Source organism: Branchiostoma lanceolatum, chromosome 16 (assembly GCF_035083965.1).
Source record: "Branchiostoma lanceolatum isolate klBraLanc5 chromosome 16, klBraLanc5.hap2, whole genome shotgun sequence".
Lineage (NCBI taxonomy): Eukaryota > Metazoa > Chordata > Leptocardii > Amphioxiformes > Branchiostomatidae > Branchiostoma > Branchiostoma lanceolatum.
Window position 1 is genome coordinate 7,836,672 of NC_089737.1, and position 24,336 is coordinate 7,861,007.

General features: G+C 41.7%; 3 protein-coding genes across 3 annotated transcripts; 2 read left to right on the top strand and 1 right to left on the bottom strand.

Moving 5' to 3' along the window:
- Positions 1-570: 570 nt before the first annotated feature.
- On the bottom strand, positions 571-7,159 carry LOC136421389 (golgin subfamily A member 6-like protein 25). The gene is made up of 7 exons (XM_066408655.1): positions 6,836-7,159; positions 5,229-5,589; positions 4,100-4,709; positions 3,515-3,628; positions 2,862-3,004; positions 2,267-2,372; positions 571-1,549 (listed from the first exon to the last, which is right to left on the bottom strand). The coding sequence occupies exons 2-7, from the start codon at positions 5,501-5,503 to the stop codon at positions 1,283-1,285; spliced, it is 1,515 nt and encodes a 504-aa protein (XP_066264752.1). The 5' UTR covers positions 5,504-5,589; positions 6,836-7,159; the 3' UTR covers positions 571-1,282.
- A 2,489-nt stretch (positions 7,160-9,648) lies between these two features.
- On the top strand, positions 9,649-13,760 carry LOC136422201 (uncharacterized). Its single transcript, XM_066409847.1, has 2 exons — positions 9,649-9,890; positions 13,422-13,760. Exons 1-2 carry the CDS (start codon positions 9,825-9,827, stop codon positions 13,758-13,760), a joined length of 405 nt encoding a protein of 134 aa, XP_066265944.1. The 5' UTR covers positions 9,649-9,824.
- A 445-nt stretch (positions 13,761-14,205) lies between these two features.
- On the top strand, positions 14,206-23,858 carry LOC136421387 (blastula protease 10-like). The gene is made up of 16 exons (XM_066408653.1): positions 14,206-14,329; positions 14,976-15,048; positions 15,206-15,273; positions 16,694-16,829; positions 17,253-17,379; positions 18,004-18,120; positions 18,365-18,462; positions 18,682-18,800; positions 19,154-19,287; positions 19,495-19,608; positions 20,020-20,173; positions 20,427-20,695; positions 20,972-21,128; positions 21,564-21,676; positions 22,417-22,564; positions 23,227-23,858. Exons 1-16 carry the CDS (start codon positions 14,223-14,225, stop codon positions 23,303-23,305), a joined length of 2,013 nt encoding a protein of 670 aa, XP_066264750.1. The 5' UTR covers positions 14,206-14,222; the 3' UTR covers positions 23,306-23,858.
- Positions 23,859-24,336: the final 478 nt, after the last annotated feature.

Here is a 24,336-nt window from a genome sequence, read left to right on the forward strand (position 1 = left end):
TTTTTTTTGCACAATAAAAGTATGGAAATTTGTTTATGGTAGCTCTTTAGAAAATAACTATTTATAGGTAATATACAAGCGATTACTATTAGTAAACTGCAAAGAAAACATAATCTATGACCTAATTTCCCATTGTTTTGATTGTTTAATGTCTTGTGCATGGTCATTCTTTATTTTGAAGTGTCGTATTTTTCAAAACAAAGCAAAAGAAGTCTAAAATATCAAACCCCTTCGCGAGCCTGATTTCCCCACTCTCGAAATCTAGCAATTCGACGGTCGTTTTGCCAATTGCTCGAGCACGTAAAAGAACCCACCACACTTATAGAAAAAAAAAGTAGGGGCCCTTCTCGGTGTGAGTGGATCAAATAAATCTGTCCGGATATACATACAGCTTGTACCGTTCAGTAAAAACCGGATGTGTTATGCCATGAGGCGGTTTACCGGGTATTCAATACAAATAAACGGATAAAATTTGCTTCCTTTGCTATTCTTCCTTGTGGTCCGAACACTGATATCATAAACCTGTTTAGTTATGACATTGATGCAGAACTATGATACACAAGCTAAACGTTTAATTCATAAATCGTTTATTGAAATGATGACAACAAATTTATGCCAAACAATATACAGAATGTGTGCCATGTCTCTGACTTAAGATTTTTGCCCTACACAAAAATAAGTCTAATTCTTATATAAACAATATTGTCATTCGTTTTTTAGTGCAACAATGATATGATATAATATAATCAATTATAACCTTAAAAGACAGTGATATTAATGACTTAAGCTCGACCTGGTATCTAAAAATAGACAAAGCGCCGACCAGCAAAAGTTCTGAGGAACTTTTCTTAAGTAATGGTCATGCCGAATTATGCCAATGCACAATAAGTGGCTAACTTTTTCTAATGGAGATGTTCACAGCTTACAGGTAAATGTTCTTACAATATCGGTCATGGATATTTTGGTTCGCCTGAATTGAAAGGCGCTGTCATGGCATTCTTTTTAAAATATCTATAAGACTTCTGATAATACTTTTTTGTGGAAAATCAGCAGAAAGTAGAGATATACTTATACATGTACAATGTAGAAGCAGCATTTCCATTTCAAATCGTTTTATTATAGTATAGCGTATGAATTGAATTGAATTGAATAACATTACATGTTTATATTCTCAATCTAATCAAGTACATATTTACTGCTAGATCCTTCTATCAACTTTTATCCTTCTACATGAAATATATCTCTATCAAATACTATCAAAACGCCATTGAAATCGAGGTCGTTACGTTTGCCCGATGCGCTTCTTTCCTTTCTCGGCAGGTGTCGTTGGCGCACGGCCATCTCCGCCTTTCTTAGAGTCCAGGTGTCCCTGTAACTGGGTGATGACGTTGGCCTGCGCCTTGATCTTGACCAATAGCATGTCGATTTCCTTCTCCCTGGCGCGCACGATTTTGTGCACCTCGCCGACTTTCCTCTCCATCTTTTCTTGGAGCCGCTTCTTGGACATCTCGACAAGCTTCTTCTCTTGTTCCATGGATTCTTTCTCCATCTGTAGGTTGGGGTAAATAATGTTGAAGAGGAACCAGTCAATATAACAGTTAATTTATCCCTTTTAAACCTATAGAATAATTTTTCTCCAAGAATTTCGTACCTCTTTGTCTTTCCTTGCCATCTGTCCGTTTCAAGATAGTGCTAATCATGTATTTTATTAATTTCGAGTCTCTTCTCCAACTCGCTGCGGTACAAGGACGCCACTACTATTTAGCGGAATTAAGTAGAACTGCAGCTGAAGTGTCAACTTTGTGATGTGGATGCTGATTGGTCTAATGAAATAGACTAACCAATCAAGGTAGACTAATGGTTGATCTATGGGAATATGACACTATAAATAGCCTGCTAAATGATTGATGGATAAGTCTGATGGATTTCTAAGCATCATCGTTTGATTTCTAATGGCTATTCTGACCGGTTAGCTTCACCATTGCCTCTGGTGAACCAGCATTTAATCAATGATGTTCATGTAGATGAATATATTGATTTTTCCTCACAGCATACCTGTGTGCCTAGCTTTGATTAGGTTTTATCAAAAAGAGTAGGGGTCCTTCCCGGTGTGAGTGGTTCAAAACCTACAGTCCTATGACCGCACATGATTTCGCCCTTTGTAATAAATAGCCTGGCTAGTTGAGCAACCCCAGCATGCACATGCTGAACCAATGAATGAATAAATAAATACATTATTCTGCTTGGAGAATATGAAGGAACAAACCTGAACTCTTTTGACGCGTTTGTCGGACTCCATTCCCATCTGCCTGATCATCTCGCTCATTTTCGACATCTCGTTCTCCGCGAAATTTACCCTCTCTTCGCATCTCCTGGAAAAAGAAAACAAATACCATGTTAACCTTTCCGAGTACCCTACAAATGCAGGCGTTTGTCTGAAATCAAGCTGAATCTTCGTATTGAAATCATTTTTTTGCCATGCATTTGTGTGTACTTTATTTTCCAATCTATAGCCTTAGCAACCTGGTTCTACCACTGCTCTGGCAATCTTTAGCATACTTAAACAAAAAAAGCAAGGAAGTTCTATTTAGTTATAACTTTTAAAAAAATTTGCGATGGGGACATTATTCAGTCACAGGACCAAAATGGTTCCTTTTTTTTGTTGATTTTTTATCCATAATGATCTTGTCCGCTGGAAAATAATCGGAGTGTAGACTTCACATTTTACAAATTGACTGGAAAGCCTCCTACTAGCATTCTAATTCTGGTTCGTTGCACGAAGAATAGTGGTGCGATCAAAGAAGCGAATGGAGCTCGAAGAAGAGGAATACCAGGCTGTGAGAAATGAAGTTCGCGCTTACCTGTTCTCGTCTTTCAGTGCCTTGTTGCTGTGCTCCAACGCTTTCCGTTCCTTCTTCTGTCTGGCCATGTCCTCCCTCATCTTGTGTATCACCTGTCTGCCGCGGTAGTCTTCGGACACAAACCTGTCCTTCTCTAGCTTTGCCTGGTTTGATAGAACATTGTTGGGTTAGAAACGCTATCGCTGTCCAGCTATATGCGTTAAGCAATGCACTGGTGGAGATTTTTGACAATCACAGGTGGCGTTCTCAAAAGTGCCTCCTTGTGGAACATTTCTGAAGTACAACACAAGTTGCCATCCTCTAGCTTTGTCAGGTTTAACTTATTTTGGAAACGTACGTTTAGCGTAGCCCACCTCATTTGTTTACCGTCATACTATATATAGGTTGACATAGCAATGCTTTATTTTACACAGCCAAGCTTGCATAGTGCATTAGTTTACGGCTTAGTCTATAGATCTAGCTTAAGTTAGTTTAGATCAGCTTATTTCTGGTTCAATGTATTTTGCTGATAAAAACTGCAACAGCGAGAGACCCCTTGTTCTAGCCATGAGTCTTTTACTGCGTTAGCAGGAGTAAGAGTCACAAGTGGCCTAGCTTCTCAACAGTGCCTCCCTGTGGAAAGGTTGTGATGTGCAGCAAAAGTTGTGTGTTACCTTCTTGAGCTGATCCCTGGCCTCGTCCCTATCCCTGGATATCCTTGCAAGAGTCATCTCCGCTTTGTGCGTTCTCTTGTAGTATTCCACGTTCTTGTCTTTTAACAGATCCGCCTGGAAGAGTACGGAATAAGAGATTGATATGTATGAATATTCAAAATAAGACATGAAAAACATCCCTGGGGTGTACAACTACAGAGCACTGGATAACCCACGGAGACCGGACATTTCTATCTATCTATCAAATGATCCAAACTGGAATTCTACAGTTCCTACCTAGCCGAAGATTCCACTCTGCTCTGTTCTACTCTACTCAGTTACTGACAAGACTGTAGCAAAAAGGTACAAAAACCGGAAGTTCTGCTGCAATACCAAGGTCACAACAGAGGGCCCAACGGCGTTACGTTGACCTGTATCTGTCCAAGAACTACCCACACGTCAAATATCATCACAATCTTTTCAGCGGCTCTGAATATCGGGAACAAATATCAGGAAACCCAAACGGACACACAGACAGACACGCCAAAAACAATACTTCAATTTTTTCAAGAAGGTAAAAACTCCCAGGCTAGCAGGAATCCTTACCTGAAATTTGTAATAGTCTATTTTGTGAGTCAACTCTTGCACACACGTTTCCGCCTCCTGCAACAACTTCTTGACGTGGTCGATGTATTTCTCTCTCTCATCGGAGACTCTGTGCGTTTCCACAATGTAACGGTCCTTTTTCTCTGCGACTCTGTGAAAGTCTCTCATATAGAGTTCCTTCTTCTTTGCGATGTGTCTAGCGGCAGCGATGTACTTGTCTTTCAACTCCATGAGTCTCCTAGAATCTTCGATGTACTGTCCTTTGGTTTCGACCACTCTTTTGCAATCCTCGGCAAATTTGTCATGGTATACTCTTTCATCTATGTCGGCTATGGTAGGGTGTTGCTTAAATACACCATTTATAGGGGGGAGCTCTTTTGATTCGTCCGTTATCTTTTTGAATTCGTCGTGAAAGTTGTTGGACACGTTTTTTTCGAGGGACGTTAGGGTATCGTACAGGAGTTCGATGTCCTTCTCGCCATATTGGACGTTCTCGTAGGTATCGTTGAGGCTTCGTTCCCGTTCGTTAATGTCCGCTCCGAGCCGTTTGAGGTTCCGCTCACTTGCCTGTAGTTCTTTGTGATAAGATTTGAATTCCTCTGCGCAAGACCTGGAATAGACAACAATGGATTCGGGTCATTAGAAATAAGAATAAACAAACAAAGAAACAAAGAAACAAACAAAAACAAAACATGAAGTTGACAGAAACACTCTATAGAAGCTATTTCTTGAATTTGATACCGTACTAAGTCTCGTTGACTTGACTTGACAATTCAAAGATGTCAATCTTTCATTTTTAATGGTTTGAGAATTATTGCATGATATTTGATAGAAAATATGATATAATTTAACAGAAAAACAAAACATGGACGTGTTTGTTGTACTGCAGCATAAAATGTAACCATAAACACAAATTGATTCAAAATCACAACTGCAAAAAACAACAACAATGGAGTGGAGATTTAAAAAAAATGTATATACACACAAGGTGTATGAAAGATACAATCTTTATTGACATAAGAAAAGTACAACGACTTTCGTAAGGTCTCTAACAACTATAACGTTACATGCGAATAAACAATGGGATACAAATGATATATTTTGTCGACACAGCTGTCACGTGACCTACCTATATCTCTGAGCTATCCTGAGTTCTCCTTCGTCTTCAGTCCGCGGTTGACTCACAAGATTTCTTGAAGACCTTTCCCGTATCTTCGGTGTCTTTACTCTGTCTGCGCGTTTTCTTTTCTCCGTACCCCCGGCCGACGTCCCCCTGACGACACCGCGCACCACCGGGTAGTCTCCTCGGGGGGAGTCGTCGTCGTACACCGGCGAGATGTCCGTCTTGTCCGCCGACTGCGCCACGTACACCTTGATGCCACCCGGTAGAGTCGTCGTAGGCATCTTGGCTCTGTTTTTTATTCACTGTTTTGATATTTATGGAGTTGCCATAATCTTCGATATGAGACCAAGGAATGGAGAGGAGACGCCTGGGGGAGGGGGGCAAAGCATCAAGTTTTAACTACATCAAATTTAATTGACAGTTACGGATAGAGAGGACAGGACATAGAGTACTTTATACACAGGATGAAAGTACACCAGCTTCCACAAGGTCTTATGTAACTTTAGATACACGAAAGTAATTATAATTATTTTAAAATCTAGACATCAATACATGAAAGAAGTACAAGGTATAGAACCAGAGTGGTATAGAACATAGCAATATTTGGGGTCTATTGTTTTATACACTACGATGATAAAAACAGTATGAGACATGGATCGACTTAGCTTGCTAGAGGGGTACTTGAAAAATGAACACTGACTCATAATGTCAACAGAAATATAACAGTTACATGATACATATAATAGAATGTAACATTACGATTACAAAAATGTCTGAAATGTGCCCCCCCCCCCATCCATCCGAAAAAAATAACCCTTGGTGATTCGTTATCCAAACAACCAGTAAACGCAGAAAAGGTGAAGGTTATGATAGAAACAACATGACAAGAAACTAACAAAACGTTTACATAGGGGGGAAACTAGGAGGCAATGCGATCAGTAACACCATTGAGAACAATGCCAATTTATGTCGCCATTGTACACAACCGGCTAAAACACACAGCAACTTCTGTTACTGACACCTGTGCTATGTACAGGACAGTGAAGACCCTACCGGCGTTGTATACTTCAAACTTTCAGTCTTCAAATTTGTTTAATATCAACTATAGCGATTAGGTATCATAGCTATGCAGCAGTGGGAAATATGTCTTTTGTAAGAAGCATAATGGCCTTCTACACAATATTGAAAATACTAAACGTTTTCCTTGATTTTTCAAAAGAAAAGATCACACTTGACATCCTGTCTATTGCAGTTTTCTTGTCAACAAATGTTCGTTGCCGTAAAGGTTTAGCCATAGCTTTTATAAATCACGGTATTGTATGTTCTCTTTTTTTGTCAACGATTAACAGTTACATGTACATGCATCTATAATGTTTATATCATAACGCAGTTGTAAGGGACAGTGAAGTACCATAGAAAGGGGAATGGGCACGGTAGTCAAAGGCAAAAACAGATACGTTTGACGTCAACAAAACACAACGTCACAAGTTAATCCTGTTGCTAGCCAAACGACGATGTTGACCAAAGCAGATTCAGGGTCACAACGCACACTAAACCCAGACAACCGGAACGTCAAACAAACATGGTGTCGTACGATTCGAAGAAGAACCCACCTGTGAGTCGGCTTTCTGTCGTAATCCCTCTCCTTAGTTACCAAGACAGCCCACCAACCGCCATACAAGCTTCTTTTAACTCAGGGGTAAGTTATTGAAGAAATATAGCGCAATCTTTAAGTTCTAGGGTAGAAATAGAAGGAAAGCGTAGCAGCTGGCACACTCCCTGTCCGTAGTTACCATTCTTTATTTTCTAGAAGGCAAAGATCTTAGCCGAACCAATCTACCCTTTCACCCCCGACGCAATGGAATAATGCCGCTTGTTTGTGTAGGCATTTGATACTGTATGGCTTCTTCAATGGGGCGGAGGAATATAAGCCGCCATGTTGCAATTGAGATGTGGTCGTCCAACGCGGACTCATTCAAAGATGGCGGGTAATGTGACGGGGTTGCTAAGGGCGACTGCAGGGACGGAAAAGTTTGATAGCAGCCAAATGTAGAGTCAACAACTCTCAAGATGTTTGTTAGAAGCCCTCAATCGATAGCTTAACCTACGAAAAAGAAATTGTCAATAACATTTTCCTGTTAAACACAATTTTGAATGATACCACAATTTCCTTGAAGTTTGTAGCGTGCTAGCGGGCAAACATAAAGACGCAAGATTGCGACGTGTTCTTGTTCAGGTGCGTTGTCGTGCTATCAAGGTATCATAAGGTCAGTATTGACCAAGCTGTCAGAAGAAAAGGGAAACTTACCACAAACAAACCTTAACTGTTGCATAAAGCAGCTCAGTACGCTATGGAAACAAACAGACCGTTAAGTTCTTTGCTATTCAAGCCTTCCACGTGATTTAACGGCATCGTTCCCATGATCTTTTGACCAATGGTATTCAGTAAGCCTTCTTTAACAAAACCTTTCTGTTCTTAAATTTCTTTCATTGAAAGGAAGCGAGAAGAATCGAGGTCTTCCCTCTTACCTAGATTACTGTACTGTAGCTTGAATATATTGTGTTTTAAACTCATCTCTCCGAAGTTTTTGTGTGACCTGTGCTGTCATTGGTAACCCAAAGGGGGAAATATACATAATAAAGGTATCCATTCAAGTACACAAATTCCAATCATATGATAGTTACATAATCAATAGTGCGTAATGCTGGTGTTTTCAAATAATAAATGACGAAATGGACTCTCTCTTGCTAGACATATTTCGTCACAGTTAACCTGATTACCTGGTTAATGGATCATTGCGGTAGTTTATTGATAAAGTAGTGGGTTTTTCTTTGGAGAGCAGAGTACCCTCAACCATGCCACATTCCGAGTCAACTGATTCATTGGGCGAGAAAGAGGTCAAGGAAACGGAGTATTAGAGTATCACAGAGGACGTCCCTAACCTAAGCTATGTGCTCGTTTTCACCTGAGTCAATTGATGAAATAGGTGTCAAGTACCTTTCCCAAGGACACAACAGTTGGGCCTGTTACGGATTCGAACCCGGAACTTTTAGATTCTGAGATCAACAACCACTTTACCACCTAGGGTCACACAGCACTACATCAAGGGGCTAGTATAATGCATTACTGACACTGGTTTGTATTGTCAACTTCTCTAAGCAGAGAAAGCATTATATACCATTGTTAAGTCTTTCATATGACCCGGCAACTTGCCGAGGGCAAAGTTAGCGTTCTACCCACTAGGCCGTGGCAACTGTTGCAAACGTCTATGCACATGTCGAACGGTCAAAGACCTTTGACGTCCCTGACCTTTTCGAAAGCCTGTTTATTTTCCGTCACAGATTATTATCACAAACTGTCAAAAATTACTCTTATGGCGTCAAAATCCCTCCAACTTCTTAGAAAACTTCCTTTTACGAAAGCTCTTATAGAAAGCCAATCTATTTTCTGCCACAAGCTGTCAAAAATGTCTATCGTGGCGTTAAAACCCCTCTACCTTCTTAGAAAACCTCAAGTCTTTTGCGTAAGTCCTTCTTTTGTCAGGGCCCCTTTTGTGAAGTTAGTCACCCTTAAATGACGTATACACAAGGCGTAACCACGCGAAAGCTTTCTAAGTGGTTACCTGCTTGCACAAACAAACGAACCCATAAGAACGAGATTTGTCACCCGTGACAACAGATAACTGTGTGGATTGGGGGATTTTAAAATCTGCGGGGTTTCCATCTAAAGATTACTGCATCATTACTAGATCTCATTTGAAAGTGTGAAAACAGCGAAGCGTTTGAAATGGTTATCTTTGTGAATCTAAGAGAAAGAATGACGATTATTGTGATGTGGATGAAATGGTTTGTGAACTGTAATATGAAGTTCACTTTCCAAAGTGTCAAAAGCTTACAATACTTCTCTTTGTGGATTAGATTCGCTTCTTTACTTTGAAATGAACAGTGTTGTTTTGCCAACAGTCTAAAAGCAATAAGTATTTGACGAGTGCAACACGGTTAATTTGAACTAGTCACACAATGTGGGTGCCTTTAAGAACTAGGTTAGATTAGTGTTTATCTGAAAATTCGCAGGCTTACCGTCCCGTATGTTGTGAATACAGCGCTATTGTGTGTACTGTGTTGGGATATACGGGGGCATGATTATATACATCAGTTTAGTGGAAAGGCCAACGACCGGCCGGAATTTTCATCCCGCTACTCCCCCCCCCTCAAAAAAAAAAAACACTGAAAGAAAAGCAAAGAAACTCTGACAGACTCAAAACAAGTGAAAACTTTGGGGCGAAAGATACAGGAAAGATGTGAAACTATATGTGACGTAGGCTAACGACGTCATACGTATCTGTCATTCTTAGAGAACAGAGAGCAGCACAGGTGACGTCATAGTCTACGTCATATCCGCCATCTTACACGGCTCTCGATGGCAAAGAACGGTGTTGACTTCCGGTGTCAAACTTTTGGTACCCAATAAGGCGGAACCACGTTTTCTTTCTCTTTCTTCTGCGATCCGTGAGTGTTTTGTGTACCCGCGCTGTATATAAAACCCCTTGCTTCTTGGCGCGGGGCACAATTTCAGCAAGAAGAGAGACTGCGAGGGCCAAAATGGACTTGTTCTACACCCTTGTACTTGCGTCGGTACTGCTGACCGTTAACTGCATGCCTATGAAGGTAAGAACTATATGATTATTCTTTAATCTATAATAAAAGGATTATTGACTTGATACTGGACAATTATGTTCAAGTATAGAGCTGCTCTATTAACATCGTTTGCAAGATGCGAAAACAGTGAAGCTGGGTTTTCAAAGTCGCGTTGTTCAAGATTATGTGAGAGAGCATATGGACAGAAAAGGTATTTCTTTCATATTTTTTGTGTTATTTTTAACGTTACATGAGCGGCGTGTGGAAAATTACATAAATCGTTAGTAATGTTGCCGACAAAACCTACTTTTCTTTTATTGAAAGCGCATTTTATGCCGTTTGGGGGAAACATTGTGAAGACAAGAGGCCTTTGTCAAGCTATAGTGTATGTTGCGATGGACTTGAGAAAGAATGAAAACACGGGGGCGTTACCTATACTCTCCGGCAATCTGCTGGCAAAATCGTCAAAAGAGGGAGCATGGCTTGCCAAAGGATTTTGCCTTAATTAAGCGTTCAACTTGTGCATTCAAATGCAAACTCTTAAACGTGTACGTGTCTAATTATTCTTGCAATTGTTTTCCCTTTTTGACCAATTTAAATTCTACTATTGATGTAGACCGTAGAATGGCCTGGTATACAGACATGCCTAAGCGTGTCATCAATTAAGATTAAGTTCATGGGAGAAAAGATAAAGTAATTTGAACTTAAGTTTCACTTTTCTGGGAACACATTCTTCAGGTTACAAGGTTTGTAACTCCGGCAGCCGTTTTTATTCATACTGGGAGGTCTACATCTCCGGTAGGGTCTTAAATATTTTCTCACGTCCTTGGTCATGTTGGTTAACCCCCCAATTCACTATAGGGTGGTAACCTCGTTGCGACCTAAAATTTGACCGAGCAGTCAACGAACTTCATTGATGAAAGATTTACATTCTCCATGTTATTTGAATTGTGAAATCAAGTATTCAAAATTCAATTTATAATTAGGTCGCAGCGACATCGCAGCGCGAACGCCGTCCGGTAGAATGGGTGTTACAGGAAACCAAATTATAGCCAAGGAATATACTTATTCTCAATAGCTGCAAAAGATACATGCTGTAAAGTAAGAAAATCTTCAAGATAAAAGTAAGATTCAGCAAAACGAACAGAATGTGAAATACTTGAATGTATTTTGTCAGGATTTGAAAGACGTGGATTCTGCTGATGACGTCATGCAGATGGTAAAATCCATGTCGGTTGACAAGGTAAGTTCTTTTTCTATAATCAAATATAACATATTAGAAAACATCAGTCTTCAATATTCGCGGCGTAAAGTCCGTGCTTGGGCACATTCTTAAGGCATCTCTTCGCACTAGATAGCGACCAAATTTGGATTTTATGACCTGTGATGTTTTAAACAGATGTATGGTTTGAAAGATAATAGAGCGCACAAAAGTTACCAAGTACACTTCAATTCTGCCTTAAAGTGTGACTGCATGTGCTACTAATGAGATTTTGGTCGCTTGACGGCCGCCACCTTGGTTAGAAAAAGGGTGTAACTAATAACTTTCTCCTAGATGGTGTTGTCCAAATCCCACCAAGTGTTGAGGACATTTCATTTCGACTATCGAAATTTACCAGTCAAAATTCCTTCATTCTTACAATCATTGTAAGTCAATGAGTTAAACAGAGGTTTTTATCGACAGGAAGTGCGATTTTGAAACCACAACAGCACGGCCAGAAAACAAAAGGGGAAGGTCCAAAGTTTTCGTGACAGTGAACACTTTGTCACAACTGCGGAGACTTTAAGTAAATAAGCACTAAGGCAGACTAACCTACAGCCGACGTTCTATTCTTAGTATAGATGCCTTTTGATTTGTTGTGACGACAGGACTAGAAAAATAAAGAAAACGTTAAACGTCTATACTTGAGCGCTTGGGTCAAACAGGCAAGAATTTGTCACACAAAGGCAAAAAGAATGCTGTGCATTCTTGTTACTATGTTTGCAAGAATAAAATATGAAAAACTAGTTACTTTACTACATATAATCATGCAGAGTTTGGTACATTTAGCTGTTTATTTACGTCTGTGGAGAAAAAGTCTTGATTATCATATACAGACGAAGACACTTAATTGCACCTCGGATAAACGCACATTCCATCTAATTGCACCAAATCCCAAAATCCCCAAACCGGTTCCCATTCACTGCATTGTTAGTGACTCCGCATATCTGCACCACGCATTGTCACCAATGACGGATAACTGCACCGAAATTTTTTTACAAATCCTTGACAAGTTGCCTAAAAAGGTGCGCTAAAAATCGGCAAACGCTGTACAAAAGAGCCGATACCTGCCGGTGTAATGGCGCAATACCGCCAATATGTTTTAAACTGTTTTGGGTAACAGAAGAAGGCGGTCTCCCATGACAGTCACGTTTATAGGAATCGTATGGAAGGTCCCGGGCGGGTCACGGGTCGTGTCGGAACCATTGAGAGACGCACGTCTACCAAAGGCGGCATTACGCTTTGGCAGACAGCATGCTGTACTCAATAAAGATGGTCTCTACCTTTACAATTTCTTATTACTGCGAATGCATCTAAGTTCGCGGGGATTTGATTTCGCGTTAAGGATGACATGGGGTGTTGTCTGTCGTTTGAGGTTCGCGGCAGCGCCATATTCACATACTGCTGCAATAATAAAAGACCGGCGTCTTTACGTACATCTAGTCGGAAACCGCACAGCGACTCGACAAGGGCTACAGACGCGTAGGCGGACATAGCAGTCGCTTTTGGCGGTGCGGTGCTGACGTGATTATCCGTCACATTCTTTTATGGCAGAGCTGAATCCGCGTTGTAGAAACTTCCTGCATTCACCGGAAAGAGGTGTACGCGGGTTCGGCTCTGCTATAAGGAGAATGATCTGTCACTGATCTAAGTCATCTAACCATATCTACCCACTGGATACATTGTGCAATTCACTACCATGGTGTCGACAGTTAAATCTGACCAGACATGAGAGGGGGCACTGCTCTGGGCTCACCCGTAATCAGTAACCAAGTTTTAGTTTCAATTCCTAGTTTCATGGCGGTACATGATTTACGTAAATCGACAACTGTACTCTACGTAATGTAACACAGAAACTGTTATCCCATGACGATGTTTCAGACTGCCTCCCCTGCAACGTTACGTGTGTTGTAAATTGATGCGGTAGATCGCATGGGAAAATGAAAGAATGCAAAATCAAAACAGGCTCGTAGTCATTTCTTTATTTTCAGCAAAGGGTCATGTTTTCTTTGTGCTAGTTTTTCTGGCTAACAATACACCCCCCGCCCATGGTGGTGCGGTCCAGCTTGGCATTTCGCATAATTGCACCAGCCGGATAAATGCACCAAAAACGCTGACAACTGGGTGGTGCATTTAAGCGGATTTTACTGTATGTTATTGATTATCGCTGTATTTTACTGTAAACAGTGCACAAATTCAAGCCGCAACATTTAATGTCTACCAACATCCACCAGGTTACCATTGTAAGGCCAACTTTTATGACGTTCTCAATGAACTTTCTTTTTCATTCATGTTCATAGAGCATTAAGGAGGAAAGTGAGTACGACATTCGTCCCGAGGAATTGGACGATTCGGGCGCCTTGTTTGAGTCCGACATCAAGCTCACCCCGGACCAGCAGCTTATTCTGGACGCGCGGATTCAGGAGGCGCAGACGGGAAAGGGCGGGCGGAAGGGGACCGCGAACATCGCCGCGCGGTGGACCGGGGACGTGCCGTACACACTGAACAGTGCGCTCAGTAAGTATTATTACTGCTGCTACTGCTACTATACTGCTTTTACTGTAAGTACTGTACATGTCTTTAACTTCGCCAAGAAGGTTGTGTTTTCGGTGCTGTTTGTGTTTATCGCCGCGTGGTAAGTACTACTATTAATGCTATTACTGAGTAAGTACTACTATTAATGCTATTACCGTTACTACGACTACTACTGATGCTGCTTTTACTGTAAGTACTGTCTTTAACTTCACCAAGAAGGTTGTGTTTTCGGTGCTGTTTGTGTTGTTTGTTTGTGAACATCATAACTCAAGACGTTATCAATGGATTTTAATGATATTTTGGACAGGCTAGGCGTCGGAAAAACAGTCCCCCTTCCCATTTTTTTGGTACTACAGTAGAACTTCCAGCTGTAGTATCTTGTGCTCTGAACATTCTATCGTCATGATTTGTTCCTTGGCAGATAGCTTATGTCAAAAAAGCTTATGATTTTGTTATGGTTGCATATTTCTTCTTGCTGTATCTAATTTTTTTTGGAGTTTTCTAAGAAAAAAAATGATAATTTCTTAATTTTTCTATCGAAAGGTTCCGAGGCGAGGCAGGGTATTATGTCGGCTATCCAACACTGGGAGGACAACACCTGCATCCGGTTTCAACAGCTCAGCGGCTCGATTCCATCAAACCTAAGATACATCGAGTTTCTTCCAGAACAAGGGTAAGCTACAATAGAAGACAACCTCGCAATCCCCATCAAAACGTATCATATATTTTGATGGTGCATTATGAGGTACTTTATCTATTACCAGATGTAATTAGTTAAGACTATTATTGAAAGATGATGACACACACACACGCGCACACACACACACACACAGAGAGGCAGACAGACACATAAACATACACGTACACGTACACGCACACATACACATACACATACACAGACACAGACACAGACACAGACACAGACACACAGGCACAGAATCACAGGCACAGACAGGCCGACACAGCCCGGCAGACACACACACAAACGACAGACAGACAGACAGACAGACACACACACACACACACACACACACACACACACACACACAGAGGCACAGACAGCACAGACGCACATACACACACACAGACAATCACACAGACACACACACAGACACACAGAGGCACAGACAAACACACATACAGACAATCACACACAAACACAAACACACAGACGACGACAGACAGACTGACTGACAGACGCGCACGCGCGCGCGCACACACACACACACACACACAGACGCACACACACAGACACACAAAGAGAAACACACACATTTCTGTCGTTGCCAAAATCTAATCCGTCAATGTTTTTGTTTCAGATGCTGGTCCTACATCGGTAAACTCTCCAACTCCGGGCCTCAAACCATCTCCATTGGCAGCGGCTGCGAGGGTGTGAGTATACTTAGCTTAGACAAAAATCTGTAACATTTTCTTTCCTGTTGAAGTCTTGTCGCTGTTTCAATGTTACAGTATACATTGGTCATTTTGACTTATGGGGTTTGAATTAAGATGTTCTTCTGGTTGTTTTAGTGTGCATTTCTGTTTTCAGATGGGCACAGTGGCGCATGAGATCGGACACGCCATGGGGTTCTTTCACGAGCAGTCCAGACCTGAACGGTAAACCACGTTCTGTGATAGATTCAAGTTTAGAACTCAAGGTTTTTACCATTGTCAGGCACTGGTTCACGCAGCCTGGGTCTTTAGAGTGCCTGGTCCCTACCTGACTTCCGATCGAATAGAAAAAGGTGTTGAAAATCGTCCAAAAATTTGGTAAATAGTTGGCATTTGGTTTCCGCATCGGTCGAGTTATTTGAGTACAGAGGCGAGATCACCGCTCTTCTGCCAATTGTCTGCCATATTTTGGTCAGTTTCTACAAATTTTCCACTCGACGGAGCCGCGGGAGGCTTGATAAGGATCAGTCCCAAGAAAATAGTTTCCACTCGCTACGTTAGGCTTCCATGCTTTCAAAGACGAAGAAGGATTCAGAACGGCATGCGTTTGTTCTACAGGAAGAAACGTTTTGGCAACAGAGAACTTTAATTTGCGGGTGGCCTAATTTGAATGAGGAATGCCAAATGTGTATTATCTTGTCTCTTACGGTAGTGAGCAAAGCATCACTGCTTATTTGTTTAGACGACTGTCAAGAAGCTACAATGGTAGATCTATGACAGAGAGCTATTGCATGAGTGCATCTTCTTTGTGTCATTGTAAGAGATCTAGGCGTTCCCATATTCATGAAATGCCAAGCGTATCAATGTTTAAACACAACGTGTACAATAACTGCTCTTTTCATTAACTTCTTCGCCTTGCAGACTACAAGGCATTTAAACCTTATTTGCATTGTTTGGAAGCAACGAAAGAAGGTTTATCAAAAGTTCAGATCTTTGCACAGTTCGGCACATCGTTCTTGCACTCAGTTCTTTTATGGGTCGTAGGTACATTCATAGAAAGGTATTGGGTGGGGTGGGAGCCACGTGCTTCTCATACTGCCGTTGTGGGTGTCTCTCACTCAAACTGTGACTGTTGGTGACCAGCTCGCTACGGCCAAGCGATTTCACAAAGCGGTTAATAGATTTCATCGATAAAAAAGGAATCTTTTGCTCTCTGTATATGTGTGTTTATTTATACTTGTGCGTTTTGCACGATATTCCCATGATAATGTATAGTGTAACACACGTCCAATTTAGGTCGTAGCGAGGTCGCCACAGGTCGCAGTCCCGTGAGACGTGTACATCCGCTTTAAGGCCCTGTCACACTTGTGAGTATATTCAATTGCGTATGAGTTGCGCATTAATCTTTTTTTTGGTTTATGTTAAGTTTGCAGGGAAGAAGTTGTTTTCTACTCAGTGCAGTCTAGTTATTGAACCAAAGAAATGACTTCTTTGGCTGCAAATTTAACCTAAAACAAAAAGTTGTTAATGCGCAATCAGCGCAACTCATGCGCACTTGCATATACTCACAAGTGTGACAGGGTCCTTAGCATCAAGTGTAGGGTGTTATCTTGTCACTTTAAATGCAGTTTGTTTTCTCTGTCAGGGATGACTACGTCGAGATTTTGTTCGGCAACATCAAAAGCGGCATGGAGGGAAATTTTGAAAAGTATGGTCACAACGAGGGGGTGAGTCATGGCGTGCCCTATGACCTCTCATCCATCATGCACTACGGCGGAAAGGTACGCCATTTTGTTCTGAGCAAAAAGATCAGTTCTGTTATGCCCGATAGAAACCAAATAAAGTAGTATCTATAACTAGATGCATCATTATTCATCTATTATTGTTCATCAGTGTGGTGGAAGTGTGGTGGAAGATATGTACGTGTGATCCCGCTTCCCGAAATAGATCGAATTCCGTGGATCCAGAAGTCCAGGGTTCGAGCCCCGGTCGGTACAGCTTTTTTAGGGTTGTATTTGTCCTTACGGATGGGGACGTAATGCCGAGGGCCCCGTGTATGGGGAAGCGTCAGACATTGGCCTCAAACTTCAAACCTCTTCCTTTAAAAGAGCCCAACACACTTCAATATCGAGAATTGTATGATAGCTGATTTACTCGGCTTCATATGTTGAAGATATTTAAGTAAAATGATATGTTTTGTGCAGTTCTTTTCGACCAATGGTGAGCTGACTATCCGAACACGTGACCCAGAGAAGCAGGGCCTCATCGGCAACCGTGAGCGTCTCAGCTTCTACGACATCAAACTGGCAAACATGATGTACAACTGCGGAGGTAGGTTTGTCGTTCGTTTTTTTTCTAATAATTGAAAGCAGAAATAGATGGTATGTTTTAGCATCGATATTTATAGCAACATACATGAACATAAGTCTATTACCACCTATGAAATGTTGATGCTGAATCTTTAATTTGGACGGACAAAGTTAGGCTCTAGCATAATTATCGGTTCAATCTATAGGGGATCCTTAGACTTCAAACCTATGCACGTTAAAGAACCCAACACACTTACTGCAAATGCAGAAATGTTCACGGCGGTTTTATATTCGCCGTTTTTTGCGGTGAATTTTCAGCGCGAAGTTAAACCCACCGCGAAACTTGTTACCCACCTATGACTGTAGCACTACTATTGTTTCAAACGCGAACTTAGAAACACCGTAAACAATCCATTTTCTCCCTACCGCGAAATAAAAACCACGCAAACTTAAATGCATTTACAGTATTTAGAAAAGAAGGGGTGAACCAATGTGCATGGCAAAATTACTGAGAACGTTGCCCTTCTCCCGATACCACTGACAAGTCATCACAATCTGAAACTGATGTTCTCCTAGTTTCCGCTAGGTGGCGCTAGCATCGGTGTCAATAGAAACGCAAGCAGTAACGTGAATTCTGTGATTGCAGCAAACTGTAACGTGCAGCCGGCATGTGAGAGCGGTGGGTACGTGGGACCGCAGTGCACATGCGCCTGTCCCGTGGGGCTAACGGGAGACACTTGTGGTAGTGTGGACACGTCTTCAGGTACAGTCTTTCTTTTTCACCTCATTTGTTTAAAATACACTGTACATGCAAAATCATACTGACCTTGGTGCTGAACGCCATCTATTCCTAATGATATATCCACCAATATACGCATGTTCTTGAATGCCCCTGGATGAATTATAATAATATAATTGATGTCTGATTAAACTTAAGGATGATATCATCAGATGGTGGGCAGCGTAGCGAGTTCCTGTAGAATTGCAATTGTTTTTATATTTTCCAGGCTGTGGCGGCGTTCTCCAGGGTGACAGCGGGACCTTCACTAGCCCAAACTTCCCCAGTAACTACGACGACAACACACAGTGTGACTGGCTTATTAAGGTACAAGTAGGAGCAAACAAGTAACAAACAAACAAACAAACAAACAAGCAAACAAACAAGCAAGCAAACATGTCTGTCTCTCTTCAACTTCAACTATTTAATCCGTAACCTCGTTTATTTTCTTGACTGTGTATTTCATTTTTTTCATTACACAAACATGAAGTCGTGAGTGAACATTGTCCAATATCCGACTAATCTTGTGATTTATTCTGGTCCCAGGGAGAGCGAGGAACCACCATACAGCTGGAGTTTGAGGAGTTTGGCCTTGAGGCGCACAGCAGCTGCGCTTACGACTCCGTGGAGGTACGGCTGGAAGGGCCACAGGTGGGAGGGCGAAGGTGGGTGTTCGGTTTAGTGTGTACTCATCCCCGGCCCCGTTAGTTTACAACATAATTCTGTCCACAGCGCCAACTAGCGGAAGTTGTTGGCGTTCCATCTGACGTCACGAGGCCTTCAGGTCACGTGCCAAAGAGAGTGGGCCATTTTGTTTCCTTGGTTTCAGGAAGGCCGTAGGGTCACGCAAGGACATTATATGTCCTTGGGTCACGGTAAGGAATCATACACATTTCTGGCGGTTTCATTTGTTTCTAAATCTATCTAAATCTGGAAACAACCTTTTCGGATATCGTTAGGAAATATGATGAGTCTACGTATGAAAATAATTCACGTTCTATCTTTCATTTCACCGCAGGTTTTGTGGGTCTGGGCCGGGAGCTATCGGCCTCGAGTCCGCCACTGAGACGCTGTTTGTCCGGTTCAGATGTGACGAGTCACAGACTGGCAAAGGCTTCAGGGCCAAGTACACAGTTCTAGGCGGCAGTGGAGGTAGATAGACCTCATCTTTGGTTTTCAATTTTGTAAAAAAATTCTAATGGTGGCGTTAGCTCCACCATGGCTTAGTATGTGCATGTTTGTTGTAAAATAACCCAACAAACGCATAAGCGTTGCATTTCGCTATGTTCTAAGGATGGACGCTTTACCTGGTGGTATATTTCTCGGATGTTTTTATGATTCCCTTCCTTCCTCTAAAAGGAGGTCTTGTTTCGACCGCTAAGCCTGCTGGTCCCGCTACGACAGAGCCCGGGACTCCCGCCACTACTCGCCAACCAGAACGTCCCGCCTCCACCCAACCCGCTGTTTCCACTGGTACGTAATACGACACAACGTTTGCTGTGTAATACCGTTGACTATCCTGTAAATTGGGTATATCATAAACGTTAAATCCCGCGAACCCAGGGAGCGAGGGTTTGAACCCAGCTTGGCAAATGTGTGGGAGATTCTGTTATTCCGGATCTTTGGTATAGGGATTTGAATCCTGCGGTCCTATGACATGTATTGGCAACTTGCTTCGGATGAAAAAGAGACCCTGCTCGTAAAGTAACCCAACACATTTCACGAGAAGAGTAGGAGTGGCCCAGGGTGCCTGGCAGAAAACGTGAACCGTAGCGAAGCGGTACTGCGCTACTTGCTACCTTAAAGGGGTGATGCTTCTCTTCAGTCTGATGTCTACCACTTAACCTTTAACATTAAATGAGTACCTTTCATTTTTACCAACAGGGTGCGCGGTTGGATCGGGCGATTCGTATCGTGGGGAAGTAGCTAAGACCGCATCAGGACGCGACTGTCAGCGGTGGGACGCACAGACACCGCATCAACACAGCAGGACCCCAACTAACTACCCAAATGCTGGATTGGAAGAGAATTTTTGCAGGTAGGTAGATTTAGAATATTCTCCAAGCAGAGGCTTCGATCGAGAGGGGTAATTTCTAACTTTAGAAATCCCGGACAAAACTACCCCTCTCGATCGAAGCCTCTGCTTGGAGAATGGATTTAGAACCGCATTTGCCACATTATTTGGACCAAACGACAAATATACAATGTTAAAAACACTTAGATTTAATGATCTTTTCAATTGATCTTTTAATTGTTAACATGCTGTCATTCATTCCTTCCCTCTATCCTAGGAACCCGGATGGAGAAACGTCACCTTGGTGCTACACCGCTGACCAATCAGTACGCTGGGAGCTCTGTGGAATTCCAGAATGCACCACCACTCCAACAGCGCCCCCAGCGACAACGACGCGAACTTCAACACCGGCTCCGACTGTTCAAACTACCCCAACACCGGCTCCGTCTGTTCAAACTACCCCAACACCGGCTCCGGCTGTTCAAACTACCCCAACACCGGCTCCGGCTGTGCAAACTACCCTGAACCCGGGTGGAAGTTGTGAAGGTAGATTTCAGGATTTCAGATGTTTACAATAGATGTATCAGGTTTTGCATGAGCAAATCCTATTTTGTTTACCCTATGGTCCTTGTGCTTCACCATGTTTACCTGTGACGTCATGGGTTGGCCATCAAGTTTTCTCACATTTTTATCCCATAGATTTCAACCAAATTCTCGACCGATGTAGCACCCTGTACCGAAAATAGTCGGTGGACTTTTTTTTATAGAGGAACCTTCGATTTCCATTTGAAAAAAAAGAAAACTTCTTTGGTCATCTTTTAGAAGAGTGTGCGGTTGGAACCGGTGCCTCATACCGTGGGACAGTCTCTGTGACCGCAACAGGACGCACCTGTCAGGGCTGGGACGAACAGGCACCGCATCAACACGACAGAACTTCTACAAACTACCCAAACGCTGGTTTGGAAGCAAACTACTGCAGGTACAGTACATCTATACGTTCTTTATATTTGGACATGCAGATGAGTTTAAAATTCGCGGTGAAACGGTTGCCGCGAAAACCGCGAACATAAAACTACCGCGAACATTTCTAGTACAGTAATACTTATCCACACAAAACGAAAACTATATGAGAATCCATACACTGAAATGTCTTCTTTAATTAACTGCTTAATTACTTTTATGGCTCTTAGTAGCAAATGTGCGCACCGGTTCACCAAATCCTAAGTGGGTTTTTGGCTTTCAAAGACACTTAATTTTGATCTACAAAGGTTTTTATTGGCCGCATACTGTATTTCTATACTGCAGTAGAACTTCCGTTTTTGTATCTTTTGACCTGGACGTGCTATGGTGTTGTTTAGAAAAATGTAGAGTAGTCCAGTACATTGTATGGCTTTTTACATGATTGTTGTTTTAGGAACCCGGATGGAGAGGCGTCTGCATGGTGCTATACCACAGATCGTTTAGTCCGATGGGAGCATTGCTCTATCCCAGCATGCAACGTACCTCCCGGGGAGGGTACAAGCAGAGGTCAGTGACAACTTAGCTTCAAGCAGATGTAGAGGAATATCTTAACAATTTCTAATGTGTCCTATAATGTGTCAAAATAATAGGCGAAAAATCGGTAAGACTTCCATGTTGCGTTAAAGCGCAAAATAGACATGAAAGATTGCGCCCATGAAAAATTGTCATCCTCCATGTGAAAGTGTCTCCAATGCAAGTGTTCCCAAAGTAAAAGTGTTTCCCCATCAAAAACTGTCCCCATGAAAAATTTAGCCTGTAATCCATCCTATTTAGCTTCCGGCCGCTACCCAAGCTCCGCTGCCTGGCCAAATATTTGGCCAGGCAGCGGAGCTTGGGTAGCGGCCGGAAGCTAAATAGGATGGATTCCAGGCTATGAAAAATTGTCCCCCCTAGATAAAGTCAAACCTATATTGTCCAGTGACCACCTCAGCATAAGGACCACTTAGATTAGGTGGTCACATTGACCCTGGATTAAGAATCCTGCTTATAGTGACAACCTGTCTACCATGGCCACTCTCATGAGCTTTTAACCAAAACAGATAAGCTTTCATGCTAACTTTATATTTAGTATTATGATTATTATAACTTTATCAGATTCATGTTACGAATGCAATGGGATGGGACACAACTGGTAGTTGTTTCTTTACATAATTCGAATCCAATTTTTTTAAATCTTGCAAATGGCCCTTAGTCTGAGTTTGTACTTGCATCTAATGTTGTATTTACATTTGTTAACGTTTCCTCAGACACGTGTTACGATGGCAATGGGGCAGCGTACAATGGGGTGGTTGCAGTAACTGACCGAGGACTAACCTGCCAACACTGGGACGCCCAGCTACCACATCGCCACGGTTTTCCTGGACAAGAGGAAAACTACTGCCGCAATCCGGATGGGTAAGTGTCCCTTTCCGGATTTATTTCCGAAACTTCAGTCTATTAAATGTGGGTCAAATGTAGACTTTAACAAACTCCCGGGGTTGATGTAAAAATTGTAAAAGATGGCCAAATAGGTTGTACAGTTTTCCAGGTTAGCCACCCATAGGTTACTATTTGTTGTTCTATGGTAATAGGTTGAAGCTCTATCACCAGATACTTTCCCAGCAAACCAATGAAACTCGTTGTCTGGCTAGATCGAAAGTCCCAAGTGACTACCGAAAACTATTTAGTCATGATAAGGAGGTCATGGTTCCAAGGACATTATATATAATGTCATTGATGGTTCTAAGTTCACATGGGCAAGGAAATGCACTATGGGTAATATGTCAAAGGCACCTAAATTAAAAACACTCCCATCTCGACTATTCTTTAACAATGTAAAAACTCATCGGTCGGTTTGTATGGCAATGTCCAGATGTGTTTTTTTTATGTCTCACCGGACTTTACCTTTGATATTTCCCACAATGATTCAGCTGCGCTTGCGTACTTAGAACCATGGACATTTACATTGTTTCTACAAAATCTGAAATTCTTTACTTAGTGGTTTCTAAGACAAGTATAATTTTCATTGATAAATTCGGTCATTTTAATGTTGTTTGTGCAATTGTGCTTTCTTACAGGGGCACCCGTCCATGGTGCTATACAACAGATCCTAGCGTCCGTTGGCAGTATTGCAACGTCCCCAAGTGTGATGAGTAACACATAGGCAACAAAATGCCTCCGCCTCTAAGTTGTCAAAAACTACCTTTATCGAACGTATCCTATACGAGTGAATATTGTATATTAAGAAGGCAACACTTATAACACTAGCTATATCATATACATTAATGCTTTTAGAATGGAAATATCTAATTCTTTGTATGTTGTATTTTCTATTTTAATAGTATAGACCGTTTTTCACTACAGCTCTAAATGTGTATTTCGGTTTAAATATACAGCGATAATATATTTGTGATTTGTAACGTAGCGACATAACAATAATTATTGTAATCTTGAGTTATTCTGGGTAAAAAGCGGGAAATACAGACAGGCACACCCATAGGTAGCCGTAAAAATGTGCAGACGACGACTTGTATGGCTGTCATCTGACGTCAGTGTTGCCATGGTTACATCAAAGCAAAGAGACTCATCCCTCCGTTAGAGCAATACAACGCTTTTTAATGATAATCATGGTTGTCAGCAAACTCTTTCTCGTGACAGAAGTTGGCATAAGAACTGAATTTGCAATAAACATAGACGAAAGTGTCTTCTACTTCTTTTTTTTTGTCTACAGATAATTTGTGTATGCTAGCTGTATGGTATTGATGAAAGGTAGAAAACACAGAGTCAGCCACACACACACACAAACACACACAAACACACACAAACACACACACACACACACACACACACACATACACACACACAAACACACACACACACACACATATATATATATATATATATATACAAGAACAAACACACACACTCACACATACACACTAAAACAGGTGAAAAGACGAGGTGTTGTATGGATGTACACGGATATCTATGTAGTCAAGGTTATATCAAGGAAAATACAAACTGACAAATAACGCAAGTAAACACGCCACGTATTTTGTAGAGAGTGATCGTAAACACACCTTTCCTATGAATAATTTAGTGGCTCAAGGACTGTGATATCTCGCGTCAAGCCAACTTGGGACAAGGCCATCTAGATGATACTTGCTCCATACCAAGTTTTGCTTCGT